Source organism: Cricetulus griseus, chromosome 7 (assembly GCF_003668045.3).
Source record: "Cricetulus griseus strain 17A/GY chromosome 7, alternate assembly CriGri-PICRH-1.0, whole genome shotgun sequence".
NCBI lineage: Eukaryota > Metazoa > Chordata > Mammalia > Rodentia > Cricetidae > Cricetulus > Cricetulus griseus.
The window spans coordinates 130,904,841-130,922,069 of record NC_048600.1 but is presented as its reverse complement, the minus strand read 5'-3'; the positions used below and the strand labels follow the sequence as shown (position 1 = coordinate 130,922,069).

Here is a 17,229-nt window from a genome sequence, read left to right as displayed (position 1 = left end):
AAAGAGCATGCATACCCTGGAACTGGAGTTATAGTTAATTGTGAACCACTCTGTGGTGCTGGGAACTGAAACCATCTCTCCAGCCCTGAGATGACATTTGGTTGTCTGGTTTTGTTGTTGGTGTTGTTTGTTTGTTTTAGTCTAAGTATCATTATATAGCCTTGGTTGGCCTGGAACTTACTATATAGATGAGGCTGGCCTCAAACTCAAAGAGATCCACCTGCCTCTGCCTTCTGAATGCTGGGATTAAAGGTCTGACTATGATGGACATTTTTGACAGGGAAATTCGGGACAGTGGTGACTCCCCCATTCATGTTCCTGATATCCCAGAACTATGCTTACAGTAATGGCTGCCATGTCCTGGCTCCTCAGAACAGTAGACATACCTCTTTCACCCTGAGGAGAGTGGAGGCTTGGCGTTTCCATATGGCCATGGAAGCCTGGCCTGTCTCACACAGCAGACCAGTTGTGGCTCCCTCTGCCAAGGAGGCCAAGGGTTACAGTTGTATCCTCAAGTCTCTGGACTCTTGGAAAAAGCCAAGCTTCCCCTCCCGAAGGGTGTTGTTTTCCTTCTCAGCTCACAGTGAACCTGAAAGTGGTATTTTCTCTGGCAGCAACTATGAGAGCCAACAGCCCAGGCAGGCCTTCCAGAATGACACTCCAGCCTGGGGCAGCTGCTGGCTAGACTTGGAATCTTAGCAGAGTTCCCTTGTCTCCACCAGGGCTGGGGGAGACCAGAGGCCTTGGGAAGTGGGGCTGGGTAACTTCTGGGGACAGACTCTCTCTCTCTCTCTCTCTCTCTCTCTCTCTCTCTCTCTCTCTCTCTCTCTCTCTCTCTCTCTCTCTCTCTGCACAGGGCTATCAGGTTAGAGAGTGTGGTGTGCCCCCTAGGGCCAGACTTTGAGAGCTACTTCTATTCTGGAAGAGTCCAAAGGGGCTAGGGCTCCTAGGCAGGCTGTCTTGGCCAACTGTCTTCCTTTCCACCTGGGAGACTTCTGATGGGGCATGGTTATCTCTCTAGTGTGCTGTCCTTTTCCACTCCCACCCACGCAGACCTATCCCACAGACCACAGGGCTTTGTACACCTGACAGAGATGTGGCCACAGCCATGGAGCCAGGGGTGCGGCAGTTGGCTGGCCCTACCAGATCCTGGGCTGGTGTAGCTGGGGCAGGAGGATAGTGGTACAGGGCCATGGCCGTGTGTGGAATGTGTGGGCATTTAGGGAGAATGCATGTGGGAAGGAGCCAGGCTGGGAAATGGGAGGAGCCACTCCAGGTAGTGGGAGGAGCCATGCTAGGTAGGCAATAAGGGGAGCACAAATGCACCCATATCTGGTATTTGCCACACAAGAACCTCCTTTGGGTGGATCACAAGGATACCAGACTGGCTGATGTGATCCTCTGTCGTGGTCATCTTAGAAACGGAGCCTTAGTGCCTGCCATGGTCTAGTCCCTCAGGTGGTGACAGTGAGCTGGACTTCACCACTGCCTGCTGCCAACTGTACCCCCCCCACTCCCTGCTGTTGATTCCCAGGTTCAACAGGAACCCTCAGCTCTGAGTAATGGATGCACTCCCCTCTCTGAGGGAACATGTGTTTCCAATCTTTCTGCTCAGCAGTGAGTCACTAGCAACAGCTGCTGCTGGCTCCCTCTGCCACCACTCATCTCAGACCCTGCTGACCGCGGGCTCCACCTCCATCCCCTCCTCACAGCCAGCCTGGCTCCTGAGCTCTGATTTTCCATAACCAGCTCACTATCCCTCCAAGTGTGCCTACCCCAGTATTTGGACCAGCTCACTAGTAGTCCTCCAAGTGTGCCTACCCCAATATCTGGATCAGTTCACTAGCCCTCCAATCATGCTTACCCTGCTATCTGGAGGACTCTGACTCTAACCCCAGGTCCCCTCTGAACCATTATTTCTCCCAGGCAACTTGGGCCCCTATGAGGATCTTGGCACCACCAGTGCATGGCACCCATCTTACTCTGTATTTCCAGTGTGTGTGTGTGTGCGTGTGTGTGTACACCAGAGGTCAATATTGGGATGTCTTTCTCAATACTCTCCACCTGATTTTTTGAGGTAGGGTCTCTCATCGAGTCTGGAGCTATTGATTCAGGTAGACTGGCTGGCCAGCCATAAAACCCAAGATATACTTGTGCCTGCCTCCCCAGTGCAGGCATCACAGGCACAGCCACCATGCTCTATTTTCACAGGGGATCCAAATTCACACCAAACACATTGCCCACTGAGCCATCTTCCAAGTTTTTTATTTCTCGCTAAGCAGTGGTTTGTGCTGCAAGAGAGGAGGGATCCCTTTTACCCCATCCATAGCTCTGGCTCCTGAACAGCCTAGGTAAATGACTTGTGCCCAAGAAATACTTTTGAGCAAATGGATGAAGACTCTGATCTATAAAAGATACTCAGTCAGAGGCTGGGCATGGTGACACATGTTTGTAATCCCTGCCCTCTCGAGACAGATGGATCTCTGTGAGTTCAAGGTCAGCCTGGCTTGCAGAGTGAGTTCCCAGTTAGCCAGGAGCACTGTCTCAACAAAACAAAATAAAGTAAATATTCAGTTAGTAGGGAAGACAGGTCTGAAAACAGTTTACCTATGAGATAAACCACAGCAGCCTTCAGTAGGGTCAACGTGGTTGGCCACTGAACACCGTGTCCTTTTTCACTCCTCATCAAGACCACTCTCTGTCAGCATGCAGTCCCGGCTGGGCACCTCTCTGCAACTGGATCAGTCTATATCATGTTCAGCTAGCCAGGATTCTTCGGGGATAGGTCTGAGGCCAGTGTGGGGTCTGCAGGCAAGGGATATTTAATGGGGGCAGGGAATAGGCACCAAGAGTGACTAGGAGGTCATGTCCTAGACGTCCCATGCCTCCCCACAACACAAAATGACCAGGTGCCAAGGGAGAGCTCACAGCACCCTCCTACCCCTGCAGGGAACCAACTGGTACCCTGTGTTGGGAGACATGGTCTACATGTCTACACATGGAAGGGTCTACCCTGCCATGACTTACTCGTGAGCATCCTCAGTGACATAGTTGTGTAGCCAGGAGAAGCAGAGAAGGGAATTAAGGAGACAGGTGACTAGCTATCACCTTTGTTCCCAGGCCATATAGGACACCAGGACAGAACCATATGGCAGGGTCATTTGGGACAGTCACTGGGCCCATTCAATCCGGGAAGTTCCAGGCACCGAAGAACAGGCACTGTCCTGAACTCGGTCTCTTTTGCCTTTGATGCTGAACAGCCCTTTGTAGCTGAGGAAGAGTTGAACAGGCCAAAGCAAAGCCAAGGAGCCAGGAGCCAGACGTCAGACAGCAGAGGAAATAGGGTAAGGACGTCATGTCTACTTTTCCAAGAAGCCTTGCTTCCCCTTCCCTTCCCCATCTCTTTGCCAGAATGAGACCCACCCCAAGCCTGCTCTCCCAGAGGGAATCCGGCTGGCTTTGACTCTAGAGGGGACAGCCAGTGCACTCCAGGCTGAGGAATGATGTCACAGGGAGGCTAACATATCTCCAGAGAAGCAAGCAAAGTGGAGGGAGGGAGGTAGAGGCCAGTCAGGAGCACAGAGAAGAAAAGAAGACTTGGGAGGGGGGGGCGTTCTCTATGCAGACCTAATCACAGCCTGGCGATTTACTGCAGCATTCAGCACTGGCCTGCAGCCTGCCACAGAGCCCAGCCTCCCTTCTGTTTGGATTAGGCAATGACATCATGGCCAAAGGCTGTCACTCCCCAACACCAAAGGAAGCAGAGGATGGTGGCTGGGAAACCTGAGCCCCTGCGCCTCCCCTCCCTGACCAGCAGGCCAGGGAACCTGAAGCACCATCCATCCCCAAGCAACCCCTGCTGAGCTGGGCAGTAAGCTCTGGCTCCCTGACAGCCCCCCTGCTAGCTGAGGCTGCTTCCTGGAGAAAGGCAGACCAGAGGGGTGCAGGGTTTTCATCACAACCTGCCCATGACCACATGACCACATGCCCAGGGCCAAGAGGAAATGAGAGCAGCGAGTTCCCTGGGGGCGTCCACTCCTAACATCATCTACATTCCTGAGTGCTTCACTGAACTGGTCTAGAGGGTCCCCCAGAGCCTGTGGGGGCAGAGGGGAGCCAGAAGAGAGGGGAGGGAAGCCAGAAACTCAGGAATCCAAAGCTACAAGATCCTGCTCTCTTTTCTGGGAACAGGGCAGGGATCCCTGGCTTTGCCTTTCTTTTAGGATGGAAGCCCTGAAGAGCTGAGAGGAAAGACCTGGCCCTGCATGGGCCCTGTGAAGCCAGCCAGCACAGACTGAGGCTGTCACACCAACCTTCCTCTGTCTGGGATGCTGGCTCAGTCAGCACAGAACTATGTGGCAATTCTTTGGGGCCAGGCATCACGGGGCTTCCTGTTCCCCTCCAGGACACCCTCCCTCCCTTTCTCTATTCCTCCCTCCCTTCCTGTCTGGAGTCCTTGTACCAACATGGGTCCGGGCAGGACTGCTGATGGGGGCTGTGCAGCTGTGTCTCACACAAGGCTGCCTGCATAGATTGGCTAACGTGGACATGGGATGCTGGGCTCATGGGCTTGAGAGATGCCTGCCTGGGAAAAGGAAGAAGGGTAGAGAGACAGGTAGCCTGGTTGTGGGAGATGCCATCCCTCCCTTGAAAGATGTATGGGACAGGGTGGGAGGAGAGCTGAAGAGAGCTGTGGGCCAAGAGCAAACATCACCTAAAAGTGGGTACTTGATGAGCTGTGGCCAAGGCCTTTCCCACTGCCCTAGAGAGAAGAATTCTACGGTCCGGGGAGGGGTGTCCCATCACTGCCAGCGTGCATCTTCCCCTGATTCCCAGAGCTGGACAGAAAGCCGCTTCCACCCCCAGCTCATGATAACCTGGATGCCTTAGAGATATTCAGTGTCGCACAAATGAAATGTTAGGGACACTATCTTATCGTGTCTGGCTTTGTAAGTTAATCATTGTATCTCCTACCTCCCCTCTGTCCCTGGCGGGTGTGGATACTGTGGAGCCGGACTCCCCGCCTGGGGCTTGAAGTCCCTGGATCGTTGCTAAGGAGCGTTATTTGTTCCACCAAGCAGAAGCCTGCTTGTTCTTCAGCATTCTGTTCCTTGATTTACTCAGGGCCAAAAATTTGTAGCCATTCCTTTCTTTCAATCAATCGTCCGTCAATCAGCTGGTCAATCCATCAATCAATATAACTGCGTGCAAGTGAGATTTGTGTGTGAGTTCCAGCAGTGCAGACAGGGCAGTGCGTATGTGAAGGCTGGGGGTTCTCAGCGTCTGCCCTAGCCAGGAGGAGGAGGAGGAACCTGCCTTATTTCCTAGCCACTGTGCATCTGGAGTGTCATCAACATGTTTAGCTGTCAGGGTCCAGATGAAGAGTGTGAACTAAGAAATGGAAGTTCTCTGGAAATGCCCTTTCGCACATCCAGCTCTCGACTGCTGGGCTGTGGCAGGGCTGCACCCTGTCTGCAGGTCCCGGCAGTGTTAACTCACCATCTTGTCAGCCTTGGAATGTCCTGAGTAAACAGCCCCACCAGAAGGACGGACCCCACCTGCCTGATGCAGCCAAGACTCTGATGCCCAGTTGGGTGGGGAGGCCCATCACGGAGCTGATGGGAATCCCAGGTCACACTAGTACAGTCGCCACCCAGGGAAGCAGGTCCATTAACCCATGCCCATCTCCCCAACAGCCGCCTTCTTCCAACTCACTTAGGTTCTACCCAAGACCCCTCCCCCTACAATCGCTTCCAGAGCTACCTGTTGTTGGCTCAGGAACTACTTCCTTGGCATGTGTGGCCAGTTTTGATGCCTGCGTCTAAGAAGAGTGAGCGTCTGGCTCTCCAGGAACCTGCCGGAAAGAGTGTGTGTGTGTTTGGGGGGGGGATTTCCTCTCTGCTCAAGCTGTCACTGAGGAGAGGACACCACGTGCTAGGGGACATGGGGCAAGCAGGGTGGATCCCGAGATGTAGAGCTTCCCATCCTGGGTAGATTCATCCTGAGGACTGAGATGCCTGTTCCACCCCAAGTCTCTCTGACTCTGTTTACCTGGGAGAAGCATAAGGGAGGTACTCTTGGCACTTCCTCCTGGCCTGGATGGTGTTTAGTGGGTCCACCCAGCACATGTTTTCTGGGTGTGCTCAGATGTAAGAGGGATGAGCAGACAGCTGTGAGTGGCTCCAGGCCCCAGCTCTGGGCTGGGAGTCTCTTGCAAGTGTGGTAGTTCCAAGACTGTGATCCCCTGGCCTGGAAGACCTCTTCACAGATTTCCTGCTTTTGGCCTGGCAGGCACCACCACCTCCCATCTGTCAGGAGAATCCCCGAGACATCAGGGGTGTGGCTCATTTGAAAAGTACCTGCCTGGCATTCACCTTGTTCCAGAACTGCATTAATGGGGGCACAGTGGCACACACCTGAATCCTGACACTCAGCAAAGGATCAGAAGTTCAAGGCCATCTTCGGCTGCATAGCAAGTCTGAGACCAGCCTGGAATACCAAAAAACAAAGATGCTCTTTCTTCTCCCTACCTACCCCCCAAAAACGGAGAGATGGAGGAGGCTGGGTTGATGGTGACAGTGGGGAGTGACCAGGTCTAGTGCTCTTACCCCACTCATAGTCTTACCCCATCCCCATAGAGGAAAGCTGGGGTGGACTGGGGTGGGCTGGGGTGAGCTGAGGTGGGCCAGGGAAGCAGTCCTTTCCCCAGGGTTGCTCTTCGTTGTTGAGCCCCCCAGCCAGGGAACTTGAGCCAGAAGCCCATGCAAAAGGACCTAACCCTCTAAGGTCTAGGGCTCTTGACTGGGGATAGTCAGGCTCCCTTTGCAGGAGAGACAGAGGGGGGCAGGGTCTGAGGCTGGGCAGCCAGTACCCTGTGGGTATCAGGCATCAGGATGAGGGCAGAGGCTGGAGGGAAGACCTGGGCATCAGGGCATCCTCTCTCTTATGTAGGTCTCAGATGCCCCCTGGTGCTGTGGCCATCTGGAGTCAGCTACCCCAACTTTACAGCCTTGCATTGCCACTCCCACGATGTGTCAGGGAGGGGTTTATTTGCTTCTTTGCTCAGTTTTGTTTTATTTTTTTTTTTTTTTTTTTTTTTGGTTTTTCGAGACAGGGTTTCTCTGTGTAGCTTTGGAGCCTATCCTGGCACTCGCTCTGGAGACCAGGCTGGCCTTGAACTCACAGAGATCCTCCTGTCTCTGCCTCCTGAGTACTGGAATTAAAGGCGTGCGCCACCAACGCCCAGCTTGTTTTATCTTTCTATGATTGATTCATTCTATGATATGTGTATGAGTGTTTTCCCCTGCATATGTATGATGTATGTATGTATGCATGTATGTACATCATCGCATGCCTGGTGCCTGCAGAAGTCGGAAGAGGGAGCTCAGAGTCTCTGGGACTAAAGTTCGAATCCAAGTCCTTTGCAAGAGCTACAAAAGCCCTCAATCTCTGAACTATCTCTCTAGCCCCTGGTTCTGAGGTTTTTGTTATTATTTTCCAGAGATGGGGCCTCTCTGTTGTTGAGACTGGCCTCAATTCATGGCACTCTTCCTGCCTCAGCCTCCTGAATTCTGGGATCACATGCTGCTACATCCATTTAGGAGTGCAGAGGGTTTTGTTTGTTTGTTTGTTTGTTGCGGGGTGGGGGGCATTGGTACGCTCAAACTCACTATGTAATGAAGATGGCCTTGATCTTCTCGTCTCCCTGCCTCAGCCTATCCGGTTGACATCACAGCTGTGTACCCCCATACCATTTTAGGAAGGTTTTTTTTATTATTATTATTATCATCAATTTGCAGATAAGCCTGGGAAGTCAGCAGGGAAGGCACGTAGTGCAGGTTCTGTTATCAGTTCACAGGCTTCTACGCCCCCCCCCGCCCCCCCTGTCCTTCCAGCAGTGCTGTTTCTCTCTGTCCCTCTCAGAACCCTCCCACGTCACCCAGAACATGTCCCTCCTCTTGTTCCTGTCCTTCCTGTGTGACTTCTCTCTCAGCACTCTGACCTGGCGACAGCCTCCAGTCTTCTTCCCCAGTCTCTTTGGGTATGTCACTGGCCCTAGGAAGGCCAGCACAGTCCAGCCTCAGGGCCTGAGGGACTATCTAGCAAGCCAAAGCAGGAACAGGAACTCTGTCAGCTCACCCACCCACATCAAAAGGAGAGGTGAAGGACTAGGGGTGTACTCATTTGGTAAGTTTGCCTAGCATTCACCAAGCCCCAGCACTCCGCTAATGGGGTGTGGTGGGACTTCCATCACCTCTAGGTTCACTGCTCAGATAAATGGAAGAAGGATGGGAGGGCCAAGAGGGAAGCCAGACCTGGAGATAGGGAAAGGTTTACCTCGTAGGATCCTGCTTGGAGAAGACAACTACAGAGGCCCACTTGTGGCTGAGGAAGGCAGCATCTGACTGGGGGGTGGGTGGGGGCAGTGGGATTGAACTGGTAGAGCACTTGCCTAGCATGCATGAGGCCCTGGGTTCTATGCCTAGCACAGCCAAAAATGAAAACATATAGAGCTGGATATGGTGGCACACCCCTTTAATCCCAGCACTTGAGGCAGAGGCAAGATCTCTGTGAGTTCAAGACTAGCCTGTTCTACATAGTGAATTCTAGGACACCCAGGGCTATATAAAGAGACCCTGTCTCAAACAAAATAAATAAAACCAAGACTATTTCCAAATGTTTAGTGATTTTTGTGTGTATAGGTGGTTTTATCTACATGTGTGTCTGATTACCATGTGCATGCCTGATGTCTCAGAGGCCAGAAGAGGGCATTGGATCCCTTGGGACTGGAATTATAGATGATTGTGAGCCACCATGTGGGTGTTGAGAGCTGACCCCAGGTCCTCTATAAGAGCAGCCAGTGTTCTTAACTACTGAGCCGTCTCTCCAGCCCCCAAAATAGACTGTTAATGCAAAGTCAGTACCTTTGCACATAGATGGAGACAGATCATGGGGGTGAAAACGGTGGAGTAGGACAGTGGCTACAAGTGGAGAAGTCACTGGACGGTCCCCAGCCATAGCTCAGGCCCCTGTATCCTCCCCTGCTCACCAAGCAGTGGCCCTGGTCCTTTCTCATGGCACCTTCAATCAGTACGTCTGAGCTATTTCCATACTTGGTTACTGCCTCTATCGTGCCTGAAACTCTAAGAGACAGGCTCCTAAATTACCCATTTCTCTTATAAACTGTTGTAGACTTATACAATCCAAAAGCATTTTTGCCTCATTTGCAACAACAACAAAAAAGAATGAAAGAAAGAGGCTACAGACAGCTGATATGCAGTGACTTTCTGAATCAACTGTACCCCATCATAATCATCTCCCCCTCTGCCGGGTGTGTGTGTGTGTGTGTGTGTGTGTGTGTGTGTGTGTGTGTGTGTGCACATTCTCGCATACTCACTCACAGGTGTGCACAGCTAGCAGAAGCCAACTTCAGGTGCTCTTGCCCAGGGGCCATCTGCCTGTTGCTTAATTTATGTGTGGGTGTGGGTGTGTTTGTGTACGTGTGTGTGGAAGTGAATGTCGTGTGCTCCTGAGTGGCAGATGAGGTCAGAAGAGGGCGTTGGATCTCCTAGAGCTGGAGTTACAGGCAGTTGTGAGTCACCTGATGTGGGTGCTGGGAACTGAACCAGGATCCTCGGAAGAGCATCAAGTGTGCTTCACTGCTGAGCCATCTGTCCAGCTCCACTAGCCATTTTTATTTTATTTTTTTATTTGTTTGGAGATAGGGTCTCTCATGGAGACCTCAGACTTAGCAGATTAGGTGGCTGCCAAGAGTGACAGGACTTTCCTGCTTTTACAATCACAAGCCACAAAGGCTGGCTTTTTGTTTTGTTTTGTTTTTTGAGACAGGGTTTCCCTATGTAGCTTTGGAGGCTGTCCTGGAACTAGCTCTGTAGACCAGGCTGGTTTCGAACTCATAGATTCACCTGCCTCTGCCTCCTGAGTGCTGGGATTAAAGACGTGTGCCACCGCCAGCTTTTACATGGGCTCTGGGGATGGAACTCAGGTCCTCGAGATGGTACAGCAAGCATTTTACTGACTGATCCGTCTCCCTGGCCCCTCAACCCTACTTTTAAAAAGTCAGCCTCGGGCATCACTTGATGGATGACATGACTCTATTTTAGGTTAGCAACAGTCAAAAACTGACTTTGGATTTGTCAAGGTGCTAAAAATAACCACTCTGTCTAACATTCGTCTGAATTGTCTGTCTCTGAAGCAAAAATGACTTTTCCACTTTCCCATTCTTTTCATGTTTCCCGTCATTCCCTGGCTCAGCTTCACACCACACACGATAGTGGGAAATTATACTTTTTCTTTTTAACTATGGGTGCGTGAGTTCAGGTGGCATCCAGTACTGGCGAAGCTGAAGTGACAGGCAGTTGTGGGCCACCCAGCCTGGGTGCTGGGAACGGAACTCCAGTCCTTTGTGAGGACAGCAAGCCCTCTCAAGTGCTGAGCCCTCTCTCCAGCCTCTTTATCCCTGTCTTCTCCCTCCCACCCACCCTCCAAAAAAAACTAGGTTTGAGACAGGGTCTCTTTATATACTCCAGGCTGGCCTGAAATTCAGTACAGACTGAGCTGACAGACTCATGCCACGTCTCTTTCCCCAGCCTCTCGAGTGCTGGTGTGACAGGTGTGTGCCACCACACCTGGCTGCCATTGCTCTTTAATTGTTCCATCTCCCTCAACTTTTGTCTGCCTATCTTGATGGCCAATGTCCGAGGGCAAGGGTGATGACAGTCCCTGTGCAAGACAGGCTCTCTGGCCAGCAGGCAGGGACGGGCCACCCATCACCTGTTGGTTCTTTTTCACCTTTTAGCTCCTTGGTCGTTCCTAGAACACAGACTAAGTCCTTTCAGACTGCATCTCTGGGCAAAGGCGGCTCCACCACGCTTACCCGCCCCTGGGCCCACTTTTAGCTCCTTTTGCTGTTCTACAGTCTGGCTAGTTTTATACTCTTTTGTCCACCATAACCACACCCGAGACTCCCTTTAACAACTAGCCAAGGACGCTTGAAATTGTAAGGCCTCCAAGCACTCCACTCTCCCCCATGGAAGGAGGCCAAGGGGAGTGACACTGGCCGCAGCTAGAGTCACTTAACCCTTGTAGAAAGAGAAGTGAAGAACTTGGAGCCAGGCTGGAGGAAAAGGTTGGGTCGGAGGTCCTGGGGGGTGGGGGGCGGCCTGGTGGCCTTCAGGGACAAGGCCTGAGTTCCACCCGGAGTCAGGGCCCATCAGGCAAAACGCACCACACAGGCAGCCTTTTGGGGAACCGGGCTGCGTGGGTGCGGCCCCAGCGGGCGGTCAGGTACACAGCGCGCGTGGCCCTGCGGCGCAGCGTGCCAGGTGGTGCGGGAGCCCACAGCCGTGCCAGGCTGGGCACAACAAAAGCCGGGGTTCTGGGGAGGGCTGGGCGGCGCGGGAGGAGGGTTGCTGGGAGCGCCCGGCCTGCACTGGCCGCCAGCCACCGAGAGGAGGAGCAGAGGATCCTCGGAGCGCAATAAAACGGCGGCTCGGCCCGAGCCCGCAGCAAACACAGCCATAGAAGGCAGCGGAGGAGCCGAGCCGGGCTGCGCTCGCTCGCCGCCCCCCAGCCTCTTTCTTCTCCGCTGGGTGCACTGCCCCGCGCTCTCCCCTCGCCGCTTCCCCCCCTAGACAAAGAGGACAGAAAGTTTGCGCGGGGGAGCGGGCCAGGTGAGGAGGGGCGTGCCCGGCCCCCCAGCCCGCGCCACAGCAGCCGGACACAGGCCCCCTGCGCGCCATGGGCGCCGCGGCCCGCAGCCTTCGCCTGGCGCTCGGCCTCCTGCTGCTGGCCACGCTGCTGCGCCCGGCCGACGCCTGCAGCTGCTCCCCGGTGCACCCGCAACAGGCGTTTTGCAATGCAGACGTAGGTAAGCGGCTGTACCCGGTTCGCGCGGCCCACCACCCTGCCGGTGCAGCTGGCTGGGGCTCCCTCTGCCATCCTGCAACTGAACGCCCCAAGCGCACTTCTCCCTCCCCCCCCCGTCTCCCCCACTCCCCGTTTCTCTTTCTTTCCCTCTCTGAGCTGGGGGATGCTTGGCGACCTCAAAATTCCACCGAAATTCCGCAGCAGCTCCGGCCCCGGGAAAGGGAGCCAGGGAACGCTTGGGTGTTGGCAGGCGGCCTCCCTGGGATGCCAGTGCTGGGGGCGGGGAGTAGGGGACACGCGGGGGTGCAGTGGCTAAAGGACTGGAAACCCCGGGAAGAAACTTCCACAGGTGAAGGGGTGGCTGTGTGAGGAGGGCTTCTCTGCAACCATTTGGGAGTTGTTGCGTTTAGCAGGGCAGAATGGAAGCCCCTGCGCAGATCCCGTGAGCTCAGAGGGACGGAGGAAGGCTGCTAGAGTCCAGTTCCCTGCTGCCTGTCCCCTGGAAGGCCCCACCGACAGGGCCAGGCAGGGTCCAGAGCTGAGTATTTGCTGCTGTTGACTCCCCCCCACACACACACACAATGTACACACACACACACACACACACACACACACACACACCACACACACACACACACACACACACACACACACACACACACACACGCCCGCGTGCCCGTGAGGAGGGGGGCGACTTGGTGATTATGGGGTTCACGGGACTGTATGGCTGTTTTGGTTGCCCAGCATATATGTTGCCTGCAGGACTCCTTGACCCAAAGGTTGGGTACTAACAAGCCAGATAGGAGGGACATAGATAGCAGTTATGTGGGCCTGGAAAAGCTGGTAAACGTGGGAAGCTCCACTTGGAGTTGATCTCCTGGAGGCCTCTCCGACACTGGGCAAACTCCAGCAGGTGAGGCTCCCATCCCACCTTCCCTGTGGTTTTGGCTTTTATGTCCCATCCTGTGCCCCTCTCCCAAACAGACTGAAGCCACAGTGCCTCTGTTTCTCCAGGCATCAGAAATGCCCCCTTGATGCCCTTTCCTGTGGCTTCTTGCCCCACCCTGGTTAGCTCTTTGGAGGGTGTTTAGTCGACACTATCTACGGGGCTATCTAACTCAGCCTATCTGGGCATAGCTGATCCATGGTGGTGTGTGTGTATGTGTGTGTGTATGTGTGTGTGTGTGTAGTGGTTTGCAAATGCAGTCAGATTGGGGGGGATGAGATCTTTTGTCCTGTTTAGCTTGGACAAACTGCAGAATTCGGGGTTGAAGAAGCAGCCCCTTCCAATGAGGGACCCCTTTGGGAGTACAGGCATGTAAGGCCCCTTTGTAGGGGTCTCACTTCTGATTAGCAAGTTGTGAGGAACTCAGAGAATAGCAGCACGAAGGACTTGGGGGGAGGGGCTGGTCACAGGGGCCGGGGCAGGGTCGGGGGAGCCCACACTGCTAGCTGCAAGTTGGGGGATACTTAGAAAGACTCTTCTGCCTTTGCCCACCCAAGGCAGCGCCAGGCCAGGCGCTGCACTAGTCTGGTCTGCATCAGACGTCTGAGGCTCTTTTCAGTGCCTAGAGACCTCTTCCTGCCTGCACACTGCTCTCTTCTGCCTAGATTTCCCAGCATTGGCATCCAAAGAGTGGCATCTAAGTCACCACGAAGCCAAGGCTTTGCACTCATCCCAGCAGGGGCTCCGTCCCGTGGCAGAGCTGTCTCCTGTGGCTGCTATGACAGATGACCACAAATAGGTGCCCCAAAGCAATGGAACTGACCGTCTCATGGTCCAGAAGTTCCGAAGCCTGAAATCCCGATACTGGCATGGCTGGCTCCTTTTGGGGGTCTGAGGGAGGGCCTGGCCCCAGGCCTCCCCCCCATTGTGGAGGGGGGTACTCCTGATACACCTTAGTGGTCTTGGGGGCATGGTGGATGAATCCCTTCCCTTCTTGTCTGTGTATGGCTCTGCCACCTCTTAGAAGGACACAAGCCATTGGATTCGGTGTCCGCTTGAACCTGGTTTGATTTGATTACATCAGCAGAGACATCCCAATAGGGTTATAGTCGCAGATTCTGGCTGTTTATAACCCTGTAGGAGGGGCACTGTCCACTCCTCACAGCCTGGGGGTTCTGTGTTAGACCTACCCACCCCCTCTAGGATTGACCAGCTTGGTCTAAAAAGTGGCTGACACCCTAGGGTGGGGGAACTGCACCAAACCATGTCAGTATTGGCCTGCAGGGTTCTGTCCTCCTGGAAGTGACAGATTTGTGTCTTGCTCAGAGCGGCTTCTCAGTCTGGCCAGGGTCAGAACTGCCATTGCTCTCTCTTGAGTTCCCAAGCTGATACTGAAGGCCTGGCCCAGACTTGAGCTTCTGTAGTTGTCAAAGCACCTCAGATTTTGTACATTGAGAACCATGAGCCAGGAGCCTGGAGAGGGTGCACATCGGGGGTTAACAAAGGTTAGCTTTTCCTGTGGCCGCTGTGTGCACACAGCCTGGCTGACTGGCTCAATATCTGCCTGGGAACGGATTCCTGGGAGGGATCTCTCTGCCAATGGCAGGTCTGGAGCTATGGTGGGCAAAGAGAATTGTGACACTTCTTATGGAGGGGGTAGGAGATGGCCTGGCCCACCCTTGGAATGCCCGGTCTCTGCGCTTTCAGATCAGGACATATCCTAGCGCTGCTCAGGCACGCTGCTGGTCTGATCCTCTCACCCAATGGAGTCTTTCACCACTTCTGCAAGCCATGGAACCTGGAGTGACCGAATCCGCTGAGCTACTTGGCAGACTGCAGCTACTTTGTCTGCTTTCTGGCATCAAGGGTATTGAGGAACTGGGGAGCGGGGTGGGGGGGAGGCCTGAAGCCATAGTCAAGACCCAAAGGCCAGGTATGGGTCCCAGAGTGATGATGGTGAGGACATGCTGGCTTTCTTTCTTGTTTGTATATGTGTACGCGGTGATGGAGACCAGAGAGGTAGGAGTGGCCACCCCAGAAAGCCTGCAACACATACTTAGTAATGACTCTGTCTTTGTTGACTCCTGTAAAAAGCAAAGCAAGGCGCCACCAGGCCCTGTGAGCCTTGCAGGACTTTGGCGGATGGTGGCTCTCTGAAGAAACTGCAGGTGCAGGTTCTTCCTGGGTCCCCAGGCATGCAGTTTTCATACTAGCCTTGTCTGTTTCAGTGAACAAGTCCAGAGTGGCCGACTCTGCCTTAGAGGGATGTAAGAGAGAATTGAGCTGCTAGGAAGAGGAAAACCGAACACCAGGGCAGGGGACGGTTAGGAGGTATTTCCAGACCCTTGCCAATTGCCAGCAGATGGCCAATGGAAGGTATAAGAAAGTCAGACTTTGTGCAGTTCATGCAAATGATTAACTTAAGTAATAAACTTGCCGAATTCATGGGTAAGCACGTAGCGACTTGAAATGGATTTGCAAATTATAAAGGTAAGAATTCTGATGGCCGCTGAGGAGGGGGCTGTGGGAACACTTTGACTAGTATCCCAGATGGGTGTCTTCTGCTGGGGTGGGTACAGAGTCCGAGTCCCTAGCAGCTCTCCCAGGGTTGGAGCTATAGAGAAATGAAGTGTCAATCAAACAGGCAGGTTGTAAACCCTCCCACACCACATACTGAGCTCAGTGCCAGCCTGGGACCTGCTTAGGTCTCTGAAATTCAAATCTCTTAGTGTGGTGGTGAAGTTCCCTAGCACTGGCCGGCAGATGGGCTGGGTCTCAGCCTTCCTCCACCTCACCTTCATATGGCCTCCAGGTGGCTTTGAGTAAGAACTTTAGATGGGCCTTTAGGTAGGAGAGGCAGCTGCCTGGATCTGGTGGGCATCTTAGCCTAATGACTAAGGCCTTGGACCGCTTGCACTGAAACACATTTGAGACCTGTGTTTCAGGGCTCCAGTAATCTCAAGGAATGAGGAGAGGGAGGGAGAGAGGGAGGGTGGGAGGGAGGGAGGGTAGAGAGAGGGGGAGAGAGAGCAGCAAGGGAAGAAACAAATGGAAGGGGGAGAGTACAGCCATTGGGCAGATGGAGGAGGGGTCCTGCAAGAGCCCTTCCCCAGCCACGGAGCTAGACTCAAACACTTGCAATGCTTGTTCCTCTGCCCCTGGTGCACTTGCATGCCTGGGACCAGGCAGCCCATGGCTGCATTTCTCCTGAGGGAGGAAGTGAGACATGGAGGACAGGCAATGTAGAGGACACAGACTGGAAAAGAATGCTCCAGGCGTGGCTAAGCGCACCCTTGATGGTGTCAAGAGTGAGCATCATTGGTGGATGGGTTGGATGGAGGTGAGAGCATTGTAGTTGCACAGTGGTTGAGGAGGAGGCAGGAAGTGGCTGGTACAGATTGAGGTCAAGTGTTGTCCCTTTGACTGGTCACAGTGGACCCACAGCAAGTCCCTGAGGACATGAAGGCCATGGATTGGTAGCTGGAGTCATCAACATCTGGGACCTTAAGACCTGGGTGTGGTCATTGGGATTTTTAAGACTGTCCAGGCAATTCCACTGGAGTTCTGCCCACGCTGGTGCCGAGCAATGGGGTCCCCAGGACAGTGTGACAGCAGCAGAGGTTAGAGATAGAGATGGAGTGATGAGCGTCGTGTTTGCTCAGATGCCATGTTTAATGACGACCTATCCAGTGAGAGTGCCTGGCCAGGGTCTTAGTTTGGTTGCCCAGTATGCAGAAGAGCAGTGGAGCCTGTTCCCAGGTGTGCAGAGGGGAGTCCAGCAGATGAGATGCCTAAGATGCCAGGAGGAGAGTTGGTCAAAGGATGGGGAGGAAGGTAGATTTCTAGACCAAGCATGACCAAGATGCTCTGTGCCAGGAGAGGCTGCAGCGTAGAGCCAGCACACGCGGTCCTAAACCCTTTGGAACACAGACCCCTGAAGACCCCTCTCACCCCCCAGTCTGAGCTGTCCCAGCCGGGTGGGTCTCCATCATTGCTCGGATGTTGAGGAGCAGAAGGGATAGATAGTATAGGACTCCCACAAAGTGAGGTGCTCCCTGGCGGGCTGTGTCAGAGGACTATGTTAAAGCTTTGGGGTCCCTGATAAGGCAGACTGGGAACATATTCTATCATGCAAATTGAGGGGTAGCTTTTTTCGAGACAGGTTTTCTCTGTGTAGTCCTGGCTGTCCTGGGACTCAACTCTGTAAACCAAGCCTGCCTCGAAGTCAGAGGTCTGCCTGTTTCTGCCTCCTGAGTGCTGGGACCAAAGGGGTGCGCCACCACCACCCTGTGAGGGGTAGCTTTATGAAGAGGCGTCTGTATAAGTGGATGTCTTGGAGGGGGAGCCCTTCCTTGGTCAACTGCTGCTGCTTTCTACTTATCTTGATCAGAGCT

General features: G+C 53.7%; 1 protein-coding gene across 1 annotated transcript in view; it reads left to right on the top strand.

Annotated features, from left to right (window-relative positions):
• Window positions 1-11,509: 11,509 nt before the first annotated feature.
• The window catches only part of Timp2 (TIMP metallopeptidase inhibitor 2), a 46,704-nt gene continuing 40,984 nt past the window's right edge, over window positions 11,510-17,229 (top strand). The window contains exon 1 of the mRNA XM_027425519.2: window positions 11,510-11,890. Within this exon, the coding sequence (XP_027281320.1) occupies window positions 11,761-11,890 (130 nt within the window). The 5' untranslated portion in view covers window positions 11,510-11,760. The remainder of the gene's footprint in view (window positions 11,891-17,229) is intronic.